Genomic DNA, 14,942 nt, shown 5'->3' on the forward strand with positions numbered 1-14,942 from the left:
TGTGCATGTAGTTACTGATTACACCCTATGATACTGCGAGCCTAGTTCAGAATTGCCTGCAAGGACTACTGTTTCTTCTTCTAGTTTTGTCTGTCCACTCACCAACAGCGATCTAGCCTCGAGTCGAGGACCGCGATTAGGCATGATCCACTCTCGGCCATCTCGCCGAGCCCTGAGTGTTCGGGGCCTCCCGCGAAGTATGAACTAACTGAATGGAGAATGTCATGAGTCCTGTTTTACATTCACCCGCCTCGCTGGCTCGAGGAAGAGATACTCTAGCTCTAAATTCACGCTGCTCAGTAATCTGAAGTATATGGATCTCTCCGATACATCGATACACTCGCATGTCAATGACATCGCCTGCGACGACCTCGGAGATCATCCGCGCATGTAGAACGGTGGACCCAGCCTGTATCAATTGCCGATCCTCAAGCTGTTAGAGGAAGAAATCTCTTTGCACAAGCCAGGATTACTCTCAGAAGTAAATCCTCTCTTCTCACGCTGGCACAATGCAATCCATACCAGATGGCCCGCTGGGAGTCAAACAGACTGACCGAGCCATCATCAACCTCATCGTAATGCCAGACGGAGTCAGAACACCCAATGGAACAAAAACACCAACAAACGAGCCCGAATCAAACTTCGAAATCATAACCTGGACCGGTCCCAATGACCCCGAAAACCCACAAAACTGGCCACGGCGAATGAAGCTCCTGCGCTCCTCAGCAGCACTGACCGTAATCTTCGCCATTGCATTCGCCTCCAGCGTCTTCGGTGCCGCAGCCGACGTCACAGCAGCCGAGTACGGCGTCTCCCAAGAAGTCATGTCTCTAGGAGTGGCACTGTTCATTGCCGGATTCGCAACGGGCCCGCTCGTCTTTGCGCCGATGGCTGAAGTCGTCGGTAACGCTCCCGTGCTAGCTGTTGCACTGGCGGGGTGTGCGCTCTTTCAAATCCCGCTAGCTCTAGCGCAGAGTGTGGTCACTATCCTGGTTTGTCGGTTTCTAGCCGGGATGTTGGGTAGTGGAGGTCTTGCGGTGGGCTCGGGGATACTGGCAGATATCTACGGGCCGATTGCTCGCGGCGTGGCGGTGGGTATGTCTGCGTCGATTATGAATCTGGGATCTATCATTGCTCCGATTGCGGGGGCTTATATCGTTGATCGATGTGGTTGGAGGTGGACGGCGTGGGTTACGTTGATTCTCTGCGGTGTCGTGGGTATTCACGCTGCGCTGTTACTCCGCGAGTCCTCACATAATCGCATCCTCATGCGTCGCGCGGCTAGACTCCGCCGTGAAACGGGGAATACGAATCTCCGTGCTCGCGCTGAGATGGCATCTCTGGATCCACGCGTCCTACTGCGAAAGTACTGCACCAAACCGGTGCGGATGTTCATCCAAGAACCCATTCTGATAGTCATGACCCTATACCTAACTCTCGTCTATGGCACGCTCTACCTATCATATCAGTTATTCCCCAAGGCATTTCAGAATCGAGGCTGGAGGGAGCCCACCGCAACTCTACCTTTCATTTCCGTCGGATTGGGTGTATTGGCCGCACTGGGACTATTCTCGTTATTCACAATGACCTGGTACAAGACACGGTGGCTAGCCTCACAAAAGGCCAACCCAGAAGAAGCAGCAGCGACAGGAGGAAAAGGGAAACAATCCACCCAAATCACCCCAGAACATCGACTACCCCCCATGATCCTAGGCGCAGTGATCCTCCCACCCGCCCTCATCTGGTTCGGCTGGTCAGGAAACGCCCACTGGATCTCACAGACGATCGCCTGCTTCTTCATCGGGATGGCACTGCAACTAATTTTCACCAGCGGCATTGTTTACATCGTCGATACTTATCTGGTGAATACCGTCTCGGCCATATCGATTCACGTCATGGTTCGGTCGTTGGTCTCTGCTGTTTTTCCGATCGTTGAAGGGCCCATGTATGAAAGGTTGCATATTAATTGGTCTGCGACGTTGCTGGCGGGGATATCGGCCCTGATTATGGTCTCGCCGATTGTGTTTATGATATATGGATCTCGGATTCGGAGTTGGAGTCGGTTTTCGGTTGGGAGTAATCAGAGTTAGTGAGTGGATTTTGATACACCGGAAAAGGAAGGATAGTAGAAATTAGACGCATATAGAGGAACGAAGGATTGTAAGATCATTTCATTTTGTAAATCAATTCTATTTTTTAAACGCAACTCTGATGGCAATAACTCGAACAAATTGAACCCGGTTGCAGAAGTAATTGGGGGTATCTTGAATGCAAAAGTTTAAAGAAAGCAGACCAATAAGTGGTGGTTATCATGGAATGGGAAATAGGTAGTGGGATATCATTGGAGGAAAAAGAATAGCCAAACTCCTCGCCCAATGCTCGCAATCGTATCGGCATAATCTCAGCTCTAGATGGGAACAAAAAAGAAAGGAAACAGGGAATGGAAATGGGGTTGCGCTGGGTACTCCCACAAATGGAAATGATCGAATAAAACAAAAGAATCGATGAGGTCCTAGGACCGGCCAACGCTAAACTCACGCATTTCCTGCAAAGCGATAGCTCGGCGAGCGACAACATCTTCGCGACGGACCATGTTACGTAGGGCCTCGCTGGCTTGGATCAAGCCGTCGATACTGATAGCATGGTTGGTCATTTGGTGGTTGATGTATGTGTACAACGCCGCCGGAGTGGTACAAGTGGTGAGCAACTGTGGCTCATTGAGCTTCAGGAGCGCCAAGGCGACCTGGAAGAGGAACGTACTTCCTCCTCCGCTGCCAGAAGCAAGCTCTTCACTCGGCTGAGTAGCCTTCTCTGTGCCATCTTTGAGGCTTGAGGCAGATGAAGTGGTGGCTGGTGCAGGGCCAGCGGGGACAGTGCTTGTACTGGTAACGTTGAGACACAAGACCACATCCCATACACGATACAATGCTTCCGCAGAGAGACAATCAGTGAAGACAGAAAGGAACCACTGGAATGTAAGCGCTTCCAACTCAATGCCCAAGTCTTCCAGGTGTGCTGACAACTTGGGCAGGAGCTCTGAAATGTACTGTCGGAGAACAACCTGATCCGCGCGGGACGCAAGAAGTCCATGATCATAGTAATGATGTGGCAGAATGATCTCGATCATCGAGGTCAGAATCCAGAATGCATCTTCGGCTGTCGGCATGATGAGGAGGAGCGAAGCTGCGATAAGATTCATGCCCTGGCAATATCCAACTTCGGGATTGCGGCGTGAATACGCTAGGAGAACTTCCTTTAGCTTACCCACACCGGGGCCTTTCCGGAAGAAGACATTGTCGGTGAGAGTGCGCCGAATGTCCATGTCGATTTGGGCAACGACTGACGAATCTGGTTCGGTGCCGCCGATTCCTCGCACAAGGTCTTCATAGTATCCGGGAATCCGCATGGCAGACGCGCCGCTGCACTCGGACCAAACCTTAGCCCGCAGGGCAACGGGAATCCCACCGAGAACCAACAATCGGAACTCTCGCCACTTGGCACGTCCAACTTTGCCTTTGTTGCCGAGGCCAGCAATGCCAATGACCTCGCCGTCCGCGAGCGATGCTTCTGGCGTGTCCACAGGTGTCACGGACCGGTCCGCGGCAGCGGCAGCGGCAGCAGCTTCGCCTTCCTTTCTGCGTTCAGCACGAACCTTGCGGAGGAACTCATTCCATCGCACAGTCCGATCTCGCTGAAGAGAATCATGGAGATCCGTGAGTTGATCTAGGAGTAGCTTCACTGGTTCGGTTTCGGCAGCACTAGCCCCAGTGGACGCTGCTGCGGCCGAATCTTCCGAGGTCGTCCCAGCGAATTCAGGACGGTCGGCCATGATGGCCGAGGTAGAAGCAGAGGGCTGTGCACTGGTACCAACCGATACAGCCCCGCCTTTGTCCACAGAGACGAGCGAGCTGTGAGGACGGTTCTCTCCCGCAGTCATCAACGAAACGATGGGACCGGCGGAGGGCGTATGAGACAGAAGTTCTGTGGGACGAGTTGGCATTCTTAGATAATCCTGCCACCGACGCACCCCAATAGCTCCACTTTCAGGATCGTCATCAGGGGAGCCAGGATGCGATCCCGGAGTGTCGACGGCTTTCTGGGCGATGGGACTTATTTGAGCATCATCCTCAACATCTGACGAGTCTGCGCGGTGGTTGCCAAGAGTCTCGGCGATGCTTAGTCGTGACTTGTGACCTTTGACTGCATTGGCCTCTCTCTGACGTTTCTTCCTCCGTTGATCGTAAATGAAGCCAAACCGATCAGTCAAGAATTCACCCGGTTGGGAGTTGTTGTAGATGGGAGTCAGAGTTGGAGGCCGAGACTCCATAGGTAAGATAGCATCCATTTCAACAGGTCCCAAGTTTGTCGAGCTTCTGTCGGCGCTTTCAACGGCTGTACCTTGTGGGACGATACTAGCAGGGTTCCTTCGCTGTGGGTTGATCTTGACTGTACCACTACCGGTACCCGTGCGGCCTGTCGAAGTCGTAACGTTGGAATTGCTGTTGATTCTCTTCAGCGCAGCCACCGCAGACATCCCACTCTTGGTAGAAGAAGCTCCGGAAAGAGTAGCCCCAACTGGTTTGCCCTTGTCTTGATTGTCTGATGCTGTTCTGTTGCGGCTGGTCTCAGAATCACTGGCGTCTTTTGATTGCGCATTACCGGCGAACAGCTTGACGGTCCATGAACCAAGTGAGCGCGACGACTTTCGCGAGTGAATACTGACATCATCACCAGTGGTAGACCCACTCGCGATTCTCCTGTTCAGAATCTCACTTACCGCAGCACCGGGGGGCTGGAAAAGCTGGTCGTCAAGAGCTTTCCGCCGCACCGAGGGGTTGCTGGGCACACGAACGCGCTCTGTCGAATCTTCTTCTTCAACCTCGTGCATATCACTCATAATACTGCTAGCACGACTTGTTTTTCGACTGGCATTAGTCGAGCCAAAGAGGTATTCTTGCCAACCACGAACCGAACCTTGTCGTCTCCGGTTGTCGCTAGAGTCGGTGTTCGACGCGCCACCCATGCGATTCTCACTCTCTGATCGCTGAGCAGCTCGGATGGTGGCCTGTAGATCGGATGAGACGCCCTGAGACGCGGCATCAAGCTGGGACCCCACATTGTCCGTCATGGCCTGAGACATGAGACCATTCAGCCCACCATGGTCACCACTGGCGCTACTCTCTCCATCAGAATTGCCATCCCCCGTAGGATTCTCCAACTGGTAAAGGCGGCGCTCAATATCCTGATTCGAGACGGACACTTCACGCAGCATCTTCTTTAACTCCCGTTCCCTAGCATCAGCGCGCTGCCGCAGGGACGAAATCTCCGCATCTCGCTGGGCTAAATCACGGGCGAACTGTCGCACAATCTTGACAGCCCCGGTGGTAGCGATCAGCCGCTCAATATGCGCATCCTCCGCCAAGTGCAAAGCTCCTGGAATATCGCGCTGGGGGATCGAATCAGCGAAGAGGGCGCCTCTGCCTGATGTGTGTGATAATCCCGTCGTCAAGCTTGCAATGGTAGCCTTGCGACCGCGCCCAACTTCATTTGTGCCATCTCCGCCCTCACTGCCCTCTAGCATTGTATTCGTCAAACCTCGGGTCAAGGTAGGAGAACGATCGGGGGGCGACAGCGAAGGGAACGATGTAAGATCGGTAGTCGCATTCGATGAAGCCGAATGACGCTTTTGTGCCTTGTGTCGAAGTGTTCTAGTCTTCTGGCTCCTACTCGATGTAGATGACGCTTGAGAGGAGGACCGTCGTTGGGTGTGAATATCGGGCTCCGCCATGACTCAACGACTGGTGGATGGCGTAGACGTCGAAACAAGTGATTGCAGGCTTCATGAATGCTTTTGTAGGTTCGTCGGACAGAAGTAAGAGGGTCAGGCAGCGAGGATAGCAACAGTTCCCTCTGAGGACACCGGCCGTTGATTCACTTTGCTTTTCCGAGCCTTTTTTTGGGGGCGTGTTGCGCGCGCCCTTGGCGATCTAGGCGATCCTGAGTGGATCTGTGGAATGAAGGGAGATCAACCACAGTGCCGTTGGGAAGACAGTGAGCAAAGCAGCCTGGGAGGCCCAGGGGCAAAATAAACCGAAAATTGACACTCGCAAAGTTGTACTCTATAAACAATCTGGTGGCCAGATGCGAGGCTCTTCTGCCCAAAACAAGCACTGGCACATGACGTGATGTAAATCACGTGGGATAGGGCCTGTACATCACGTGAGGTACAAGGTTCTCCAGGAATGTCCACGTGACCTGGGCCTCGGCTCTCCGCATAACCGAGTGGGGAAGGAGCGATGCGGTGCAACTCGGTACAGCTCCTTCCTATTTATTTTGCATCTTCCCCGGCCAGTTCTAACATTGTCTATCTTGAGGTTACTCCAGTACCAGACAGGCGGAACTAGGCCTATCGCTTCTTGTATTTTCTGATTATCCACGACCATCATCATGTCTTCCGCAGCAGCAGCTCGGCAACGTCTTCAGGCCCTCAGTAAGCAGCTGGTCGAGGGTATTCCCGACGAGGGTAGCTTTGAAGGAATCCCCAGAATTCGCCATGTTGCTTCAGACTCGGCTGGACCGTAAGTCCCATATCTGATCAATGCCCATAACAAATCAAAACTTCAATTGAAGCAAACCTAGCATGGCAGAAGCTAATTGATCTATAGCCGGACCAAGGACAAGGTCGTAATTGTAACCGGTACGCTGGCTTCCTCGACCCAGATATCATATCCACCATACTAAGAACATCCAGGAGCAAACTCACCTAATGGCATCGGCCGCGCAAGTGCCCACCAATTCGCAAACAACGGCGCCAAAGCCGTCTATATCTGCGATTATAACGACTCGCACCTTGCCACGCATAAGCGGGAGATGGAGTCTCTCTACCCCGGCGTCGATGTCCATGTTCGGCAATTCGATGCTGGTGAAGAAAAGGCCGTTATAGCAGTCATTGATGATGCGATAGCCAAGTATGGCCGGCTAGATATTTTCTTTGCCAATGCAGGCATTGTCGGTCAACCCAAGATCTTCACTGAGATTGATGGTGACGGGTTCATGAAGACGATGCGAACGAATGCCCTTGGGTGAGTCATCTTCTACCCCGCTAATTTGGGATTTTGCTAATTTTTATTCCTCTTCAATGTAGTGTCTTCCTAGCTGCAAAGCACGCTGCCCCGGCTATGAAGGTGACCTCCGAGGCCAAGCCATACCCCAGCGGCTCCATCATCTGCACTGCCTCAGTTGCAGGACTCCGCTCCAATGCCGGTTCAACCGATTACTCTGCCTCCAAGGCCGCGGTCGTATCCATTGCCCAAACTGTCTCCTACCAGCTTGCCGGTACGGGTATCCGCATCAACGCTATCTGCCCCGGCCTCATTGAGACGGGTATGACGCAGGCAGTCTTTGACAGTGCCCGTAAGCGTGGCACCGAGCGCAAGATTGGCCAGCTGAACCCCCTGCAGCGCGGTGCTGTTGCTGATGAGGTTGCTCGTGTGGCATTGTTCCTCGGCAGTGATGAGAGCAGCTATGTCAATGGGCAGGCGTGGGCTGTCTGCGGTGGCTTGAGTGCTGGACATCCGGTGGTTCCTGGAAAGCTTGCATAATAAATTTATCATTTGTTGCATAGCTTTGTACATAGTTCCAATTGGCAATTTCCAGGCTTTTACTGCCTAAAACTACCTCATTGGCACGATAGCAAAATTACAAGCTGCAGTAAGAGCTACGATTACTACTAATCAAGTAGAGGAATGAAGTAGAACAATTAACAGAATCCATTTTTAAATACAGCAGGTGGGATGGATCGTCCCATATACAATCGACGAGTCCAGGTCGACGACTTGCACAGAAAAAAGAGACAAGGAAAACAAGGTGCATGGCACACGATGTAGACAACAAGGAAATGTATCTGCAATTTGGAGAGGTTGCAGATGGGGGGTGCAAAGTGGAGCGCTCTCTCGCGCTGAGGTCTATCAACGCAACAGCATTCGAGGCCTCAGGCGCAAGGTAAGGCGCGGAAAGCAGCAAAGTGACAAGCAAACAAGCCGGTCCAACTCAGAAGGCACGGCCACCAAAGACAAGACAATAATAGACTTCCTGGGAGGAAACAAAAAAAAGCCTCCCTCCACAGGACCAGCAATGGTGTAAGGTAAAATGGATGGACAAGGAAGAATGGGTAAACGGAGAGTGGATATAGGAGTATCAGAAGTTGACACCACGAAGCGAAGAAAGCAGACTACGCCGGACAACCAGAACATTGGTGTACGTGTGCAGATTCACGGCACCAGTCAGAGAAGAGAAAGAGACAAGGGAAAAGGGAGAGAAAGGAAACACCACGCCAATATAAGCAAGAATGTGTCAAGAGAAGCGGTTCAAACAAGGTCGTCTCGGGTCAAGCGTTGCACATCGTCCTCAGGCAGAGCTAGTGGAAGGGAGGGCAAGACTAAGAGATCACCCGCGCGGTCTGAGGCCGCATGAGATCCTCACTGGCCTGCTTGGACAAGGTGCCAGTCTCAGTAGCCTGGTCATCCATGTTCTCCGTCTCGTGGGCATGCTCATCATCATCCTCCACGATACGGGTCGGGACATCACCAGGGCCGTACTGCTGGCTTGAGCGCTCCGGGAAAGTGGAGCTGCTGACCATGGACATGGACGTGCTGGAGCGGTTGTGCACCAAGTCGGGGGTGGGAGGGATGCTAGAGTGGCGGTTTTCCGGGTGCAGCGAGTTGTTGTCGTTGTCGCTCACTTCGCTGGTGGCGCGGGTTGCGCGACCCTCATCATACTCCGAGCCAAGACGGTCACCACCGTTCTGGCGAGAGGCGGACTTGGAGTTGGAATCAATCTCCTCATCCTCCTCGGCGTCCTGGGCGAGGTGGAGTCCCTCGACGGCGGCGGCGCACTGGTCACTGATGCTACGAATGATGTCCGCAATAGCATCCGTCTTGTCGCGGAGATAACGGTCCGCGACATCGGTAATGCTTAGACGGGCAAGGGTCTTGTGGTCCTTGCTGAGGTTCAGCAGGTGCTGCTCGAGCTCGGGTTTCATATCATTTACCGAAGTTGCCTTTTGAGCGTTGCTCTCCATCACCGTCTCTAAGCGCTCAGCGCTATCGGTAGCCTCTTCGGGGGCGTCTTCGTAACCCTGCTCGACCATCTCAGTAATCTCAGAGCTGCTGCCAATGGAGCGAACAATGTGCTCCATGTGGTGGCTTTGGCCATTGATCAGGCTGCGCAGGTGCAGAACCACACGCTGGGCGTCATCGCGTTGGCGAGAGAGGGTAGAGTTAGTGTGAGTGAGGGCGGAGATCTCCTTCTGGTTGCGCTTGCGCTCACGCTCGAGCTCCTCGGCAATCTCCTGCTGAAGAACCAAAGCCTCGAGAGCGTCATCACGCTGCTTCTCAGTGCCAGACAGGCGAAGAGTGAGGCGAGCGACATCATCCTTCTGCTGGTCAATAAGACCAGTAAGGCGACGGTTCTCGCGCTTGTGATTCTCAATCTTAACCTTGAGTTCGGAGGTCTCCTTGGTGAGCTGCTCAGCAAATGCCTGGAACTTGAGGAACTGCTGCTTCCAAGTCTCGAGCTCCTCGACCAGGAAGTTGTTGCGCTTGGTAACCTTGCTGAGCTCGGTATCCATGCGGCCCTTGAGGTTGATGAAGTCCTGCCAGGCCTCCATAGCATCGCGCGAGTACTGGTTGCGTTCGCGAACGATCTCGTTGAGGTGACGCATCGACACCTTGGTCATGAGTGGCTTCTTGACGGAACCGCCGAAGATGGCCTTCATGCCGGTGTTGCGGCCGAGCTTCTCGCAGACATGGTCCATGACACTCATGACGGCATCCTGGTTCCACCAGTTGGGGTCCTGTACGCTCTCCACCTCACCGCGCATGACGATGATCTGACCCGCGGGGATCAGCTTGCCACCAGCGTAAGCGGAGCGGAGGTGAGTGGGTACACCAGAGGGCGACACATCACCGTTAAGAGCCTGGGTCATGCGGTTGATGAACTTGGTACGCTGGCCCTGGTTCAAAACGTTGGGCGGGCTAGAGGTGAGAACAAAGTTGCGGTCGAGGTCCACCACGAGAGCATCTGAAGGAGCGTTGAACAAAGTACGGCATTCAGCAGTGATACCCAAGATGTACGGGCCAGGCTCCTGGACGAGCTCCTTGACGTGACGAGCGTGCACGACAGGAACGTACAAGCCGCTCCACTCATAAACACGAACGCAGTAGCGGACTGTCTCAGCGGCCACGGTCAGCATAGCCGGGTAGTGAGACACGAAGATGATTCGGCGAGTTGGAGAGACCGCAGCTTCAATGACTCCGACAATGTTCGGAATCGAGAGACAGTTGAACAGGGGCCACATGGAGAAGTTCTGGAAGCCAGTCGGGGACGAGGGGAACTGGTAGCAAAGAGCGTAGTCCTTCATGTCGATGCGGACCAGATCGTTCAGGCGGGGAGCTGGGAAGCTCAGAATCCGAGAGACCTCCTCGGCGTGGAACAGGTTCGTGGCCTTGTTCCAGTGAATCCACATCCCCCGGAGGTAATCACCCAGCAGGTCGTACAGGGGATAGCGGGAGAGGAAGCTCAAGCAGTAAGGGATCCAGTAGGTCTCGTCAGGGTTGTCATAAAAGTCGGGCTCGGTCTTCTTGCGCAATTCACGGATGGTCTCAGCGCGCTTCTCGTCGGCACGGGACCAGACGCGCAGCGCGATACCGTACAGAGTGTGAGAAGAGTCTTGCTGGAGAACGAAGGCGTGGTGGGCGCAATGAGGCTGACTCTTGCCAGTGCAAATCTCGACATCGTGGGGGAAGCATGCCTGATGGAGAAGAGAATGTTAGTTGATCTCGATCGCTTTTGAAGAAGATGCTTTTGGCTTGCTGATTGCACAATTCCATGTAACGTGCTGTTACAATCTCTTTATATCGAGATGTGTGTATACGTATATAGATGCAGGAATTCAGGAATTCAGTAGCTTACCCTCATAGCCGAGTGCAAGGCTCGTGCAATTTCATTATCCTGTTCCAATCGAGGGCTGCTTCCCAGGATCTCAGGAAGCCAGAATTGACCCACGGCACCCTTCATGTGGCCAATCTTGCCCTGTTCGGGGGTAGGTGCCTTGACCCATTGTGAGGGCTCACGGCCGACACCGCAGACCATGTATGCATGAGTGAGAGTTTTGGGAGTCCGCTGGGCGGGCTTGATGTTGAGAGTGGATGGAATGGGTTGGGTGATGCGCGAGTGTAGCGACGACGTGCGACTGGGGACGACCAGCGAATTTTCCCCCTCGCCGCGAGTCGTCGGCCGATCACGAGTGGATGGCCGGACGAAAGATGAGTGGTCTCTCAAAGACGGTCCCATTGTGACGGTATATGTTGGTTGGCGATATAGACTGGATATCTAGATCTATAGATCGGACCCGGATGGTGGGAGTTGTGGCGGCGACGTTGTTAGAATGATACAAGCCTACAATGGACTGTAGAGGCTCGTTTGATACTACTCGAGTACCAAGTTGGTTGTATGACAAAATGTCGGACCAGGTCAAGAGAAGGACGAAGAATTGGCGTGGACCAGGGGCCGACGAAAGAGCGAGCGACGTCGGGTGAGACTCTAATCTGGACTCAAAGTCGATAGGTGGCAGAGCAGGCCATCAATGGGAGTGGCGAGCAAGTATACCAGCAGGAGTATACAAAGACGGGGAAAAGGCGGCCACGCTGGTTTCGCGGAAGCCCGACAATCGAGATCCGAAGCCAAGCAGGACGGTGGAAGGAGAGAAGGGAAGAAGGGAATAATGGACCATGGACGGAGGAGGGAGATTAGGGGGAGGAGGAGGAGATGAGGAGCGGGCTCGGCGAGACTAAGGAGCTAAGAAACTAAGAAACTCAAGAGAGTAAGTTCCAGTCGTTCACGTAACAAAAAGAGGACTAGTCCGAAGAGCCAGGAAACATAGGAGGAGAGCTGGACCGAAGCTAAGGCTCAAAGAGGGTTCGTTTAGTGAGAAAAGTGGACAATCGAACGGGCTTGGGCCAGTGAAAGGGGACCTGCTCCTGGCCATCTCCACTTGGGCCCCGGTCTGTTAATTAAAGCGTCAGGAGCTGCTCGAATGGAAACGCGGAAATTTTTGGTAGTTTGGTAGAATTGTGGTATTTAATATTGTACCTTAGAGCATCTTACAGTAAGTTCTCACTATCCTTGATTCTGGCGAATAATTGAGCTTGGTCGAGGTCAGGGGTCTGGTCCATCATAATCACAGGGGGGTATACAATAGTAATCATGGCAGAGAATACGAGTTGTGATATTACTTTTTATCGTGGACAAAGTGTGAACAGATACTCCGTAGTCTACGAAAAATGGATAGTGCTTGCTCCATATCCTCCGTAAGCACTATTAGGTAGTTATTGGTGGCTATGTTATTATGATTATTGATGTTTGACTTGCTCGAGGCTCTACAAATCCAATAATGGTACTGGATCCAGTCCAGTAGTCGATGCAAGCATTTTTTTGGACTCGTCTTCTCGCGACTCTCCTCCAAACCTATGGAAGTCGACACATCCAATTCCTGCAGGTCTGGAATGCCTCCGCAGCACAACGTTTCATCGTCCCCAACGGTTGACCGCCGGTTCGTTTCCTCTCCACTTGTCTCAGGCTCAGATCGTTTCGGTCTTTCCCAAATCGTGGACTGGTCCAATTCTTCGATACAGATCAACGGGCGCAAATCGATTCATAAGAACCCATCCCATCCTCGCCACCGATCTGCTCCACGATGAGACCGCCAGAGGGGCCAAAGTCTACGCTTGCCACCTCTCCATTGACAGTACAGTATCAGCCCGTCAGTCCCTGACTCGATTCTCGATCCTCAAGGCTCGGCGCATTGGCCGTGCGACCGGGCAAGAACAAAAAAAATTCAAGCTGCAGCGACATCCCATACGAAATCAAACCATTCATGTCTCGCCTGCAAGCAGCGAGGAGACCGTAGAGTTCTCTAGGGTCGTTGCGCGACCCTCACAATGCCACATACAATGACCAGGACACCCTCACAATGCACATTCTTATCATAGGAATGGTGCCAATGCTAGTCGGTACGCCTTGAGAACCACTTTGTCCCCCTGGAGCCCATCTTTCAACGAATACGGGTTTATGGGCCCGACCATTCAATAATACAGAATGCTCTTTTCCGATCGATTCGAATCGAGCTCCAGAACCTGCCGATCGAGATGCCCCATCGCTACCAGTTGTGTTGAACTGCTCAGCCAGTAACACTACTCCGTGCAGAGCTGAAAACCATCAACTGTCATGGCTCCCGATGGGCCCCAGTATGGGCCATGGTTCCTGGGTTCCTGGCGTCGCTGGGGCCGAAGTTTCCAAGAACCATGGCCAAATCCCTCCAATTGCCCCCCCTTCAAGCCCCAAGCTCTGCCGTCCTGCACCAAGTTTGCTGCCGTGTGAGTGGTGCAACCACCTGACGGGCCCGAATCTAAGCTCCAACGGGACTAAGCAGAACAAGCGGACTCGGCAGACGGAGAGAAGACTACCAGAGAAAACGGACTCGACTCAAGTTCCTCTCCCATTCCCAGCAGCGCGTGAGCCCCACGGCCGAGATGCGTATTCGAGCGGCTTCGATCGCACTCCCGAGTCCCGCGTGCAGCTTTCCTGGTTGGCGATGGTCTGTGTGTAACTGTTCCCCTGGCTCAGTACTCCTGTATTACTGTAAGGGTAGTAGTGTACTCTCTCAGAGGCTTAGCCGGGGCCTATTTTCGGTTGACCCCTGAATCTTCGCCAATAATTCCGCCGTCCCGCGCTACCCTGCGGAGAAGAATAATCGCGACAGAGTATAAAGTCCTCCGTATTGATTGTCTCCATTTCTCCTTCATCTATGAGAGACATTGTCCATGCTCAAAGACTGTGCTTTTTCCATCCGGCGACTCCGAAGCAAAACACTCTCCTCCATTATTCTCGACTGTTTCCCTTTTTATCCCTCATCATCCACTTGACTGACTCCACTGCCCGGTATTAAATGTCAAATCCTCAGTACCGAGCCAACTCGGGAAGTTCGTAATGGAGATCCTATTTCCTCCCACCGGGCCAATCTCCTGGATTCGGGCAGGTGGGCAACCTTGTCACTGAAATGAACCCTGTCATTTGAGTATCCGCAGTAATACAATGGAATTTATCGCCGGGGAAAAGAGAGTTGGTCGTATAGCACATTAGGAGAGGCCCCGGCACGGTCTTCCCCCGAGTATTCATGCAGCATTGGAAACATCATAAACCTGCCAGATCAAGATTCCAAGGTTTGGACGAGGTCAAACAGGAATTATAGATCATACAGTACGGAGTATATAACTACAGATTATTAGTCTGTCAGGATCGTCCAGCACGGAGTCTTTACCATGAACGCCCTCCAAGGCTCAAGGAGTAAGGACCAGGATCTCCTCGTTCTCTGGCCACCCACATCAGTTCCCTCGCTGCACCTGCGCGTCTTTGCACACCCTAATCTGCAAGGGCAAGGGTTAAACACGACGAATGAGATGCATAGCCCCCAGCAGAACCAGCTATCCATGCGTCTGACCGAGCAAAGAAGCACGCTAAGAATGCCGTCAAACAGCACTCTGTCTGTACGGGGTTTGAGGCACAATTCCTACAGTAACTTCCTCCTGGAATTCCCTGGTCTGGGTGGACTCGGTGGAGGTACAGTAAGCCGGGTCTGAACTTTGGGACCGTGGGTGACTGCCGATCAACCCCTCGATCCATCCACCCCAGCCAGAAACCACTGTTTCGCATCGGTGGATTGTGACCCACCTGTTCCGCTGTCTCCGCGCAGTCTGCGAGCCCACGATCCACGATGCGTATAGTACGGAGTATATATGTCGATGCCGGTAATAATATACTCCGTACGCGAGACCATCGGAAGGGCGGCGCATTCGATATTGTCCGTGACTCCATGGTGGCTGGCT

General features: G+C 53.1%; 5 protein-coding genes across 5 annotated transcripts; 3 read left to right on the forward strand and 2 right to left on the reverse strand.

Annotated features, from left to right (window-relative positions):
* Nucleotides 1-509: 509 nt before the first annotated feature.
* On the forward strand, nucleotides 510-2,090 carry N7458_004472 (uncharacterized protein; the record flags this gene model as incomplete). Its single annotated transcript, XM_056907854.1, has 1 exon — nucleotides 510-2,090. The coding sequence occupies one exon, from the start codon at nucleotides 510-512 to the stop codon at nucleotides 2,088-2,090; it is 1,581 nt and encodes a 526-aa protein (XP_056766472.1).
* Nucleotides 2,091-2,512: 422 nt separating this feature from the next.
* N7458_004473 (TBC domain-containing protein) lies at nucleotides 2,513-5,788 on the reverse strand (the record flags this gene model as incomplete). Its single annotated transcript, XM_056907855.1, has 1 exon — nucleotides 2,513-5,788. The coding sequence occupies one exon, from the start codon at nucleotides 5,786-5,788 to the stop codon at nucleotides 2,513-2,515; it is 3,276 nt and encodes a 1,091-aa protein (XP_056766473.1).
* Nucleotides 5,789-6,447: 659 nt separating this feature from the next.
* N7458_004474 (SDR family NAD(P)-dependent oxidoreductase) lies at nucleotides 6,448-7,601 on the forward strand (the record flags this gene model as incomplete). Its single annotated transcript, XM_056907856.1, has 4 exons — nucleotides 6,448-6,578; nucleotides 6,666-6,697; nucleotides 6,752-7,082; nucleotides 7,145-7,601. The coding sequence occupies 4 exons, from the start codon at nucleotides 6,448-6,450 to the stop codon at nucleotides 7,599-7,601; spliced, it is 951 nt and encodes a 316-aa protein (XP_056766474.1).
* An 836-nt stretch (nucleotides 7,602-8,437) lies between these two features.
* On the reverse strand, nucleotides 8,438-11,352 carry N7458_004475 (DENN (AEX-3) domain protein; the record flags this gene model as incomplete). Its single annotated transcript, XM_056907857.1, has 2 exons — nucleotides 8,438-10,810; nucleotides 10,972-11,352. The coding sequence occupies 2 exons, from the start codon at nucleotides 11,350-11,352 to the stop codon at nucleotides 8,438-8,440; spliced, it is 2,754 nt and encodes a 917-aa protein (XP_056766475.1).
* A 1,954-nt stretch (nucleotides 11,353-13,306) lies between these two features.
* Nucleotides 13,307-13,666, forward strand: N7458_004476 (uncharacterized protein; the record flags this gene model as incomplete). The annotated part of the gene is made up of 1 exon (XM_056907858.1): nucleotides 13,307-13,666. The coding sequence occupies one exon, from the start codon at nucleotides 13,307-13,309 to the stop codon at nucleotides 13,664-13,666; it is 360 nt and encodes a 119-aa protein (XP_056766476.1).
* Nucleotides 13,667-14,942: the final 1,276 nt, after the last annotated feature.

The sequence above is a fragment of the Penicillium daleae genome (assembly GCF_028827525.1).
Source record: "Penicillium daleae strain IBT 16125 chromosome Unknown utg000005l_segment0_segment0, whole genome shotgun sequence".
Lineage (NCBI taxonomy): Eukaryota > Fungi > Ascomycota > Eurotiomycetes > Eurotiales > Aspergillaceae > Penicillium > Penicillium daleae.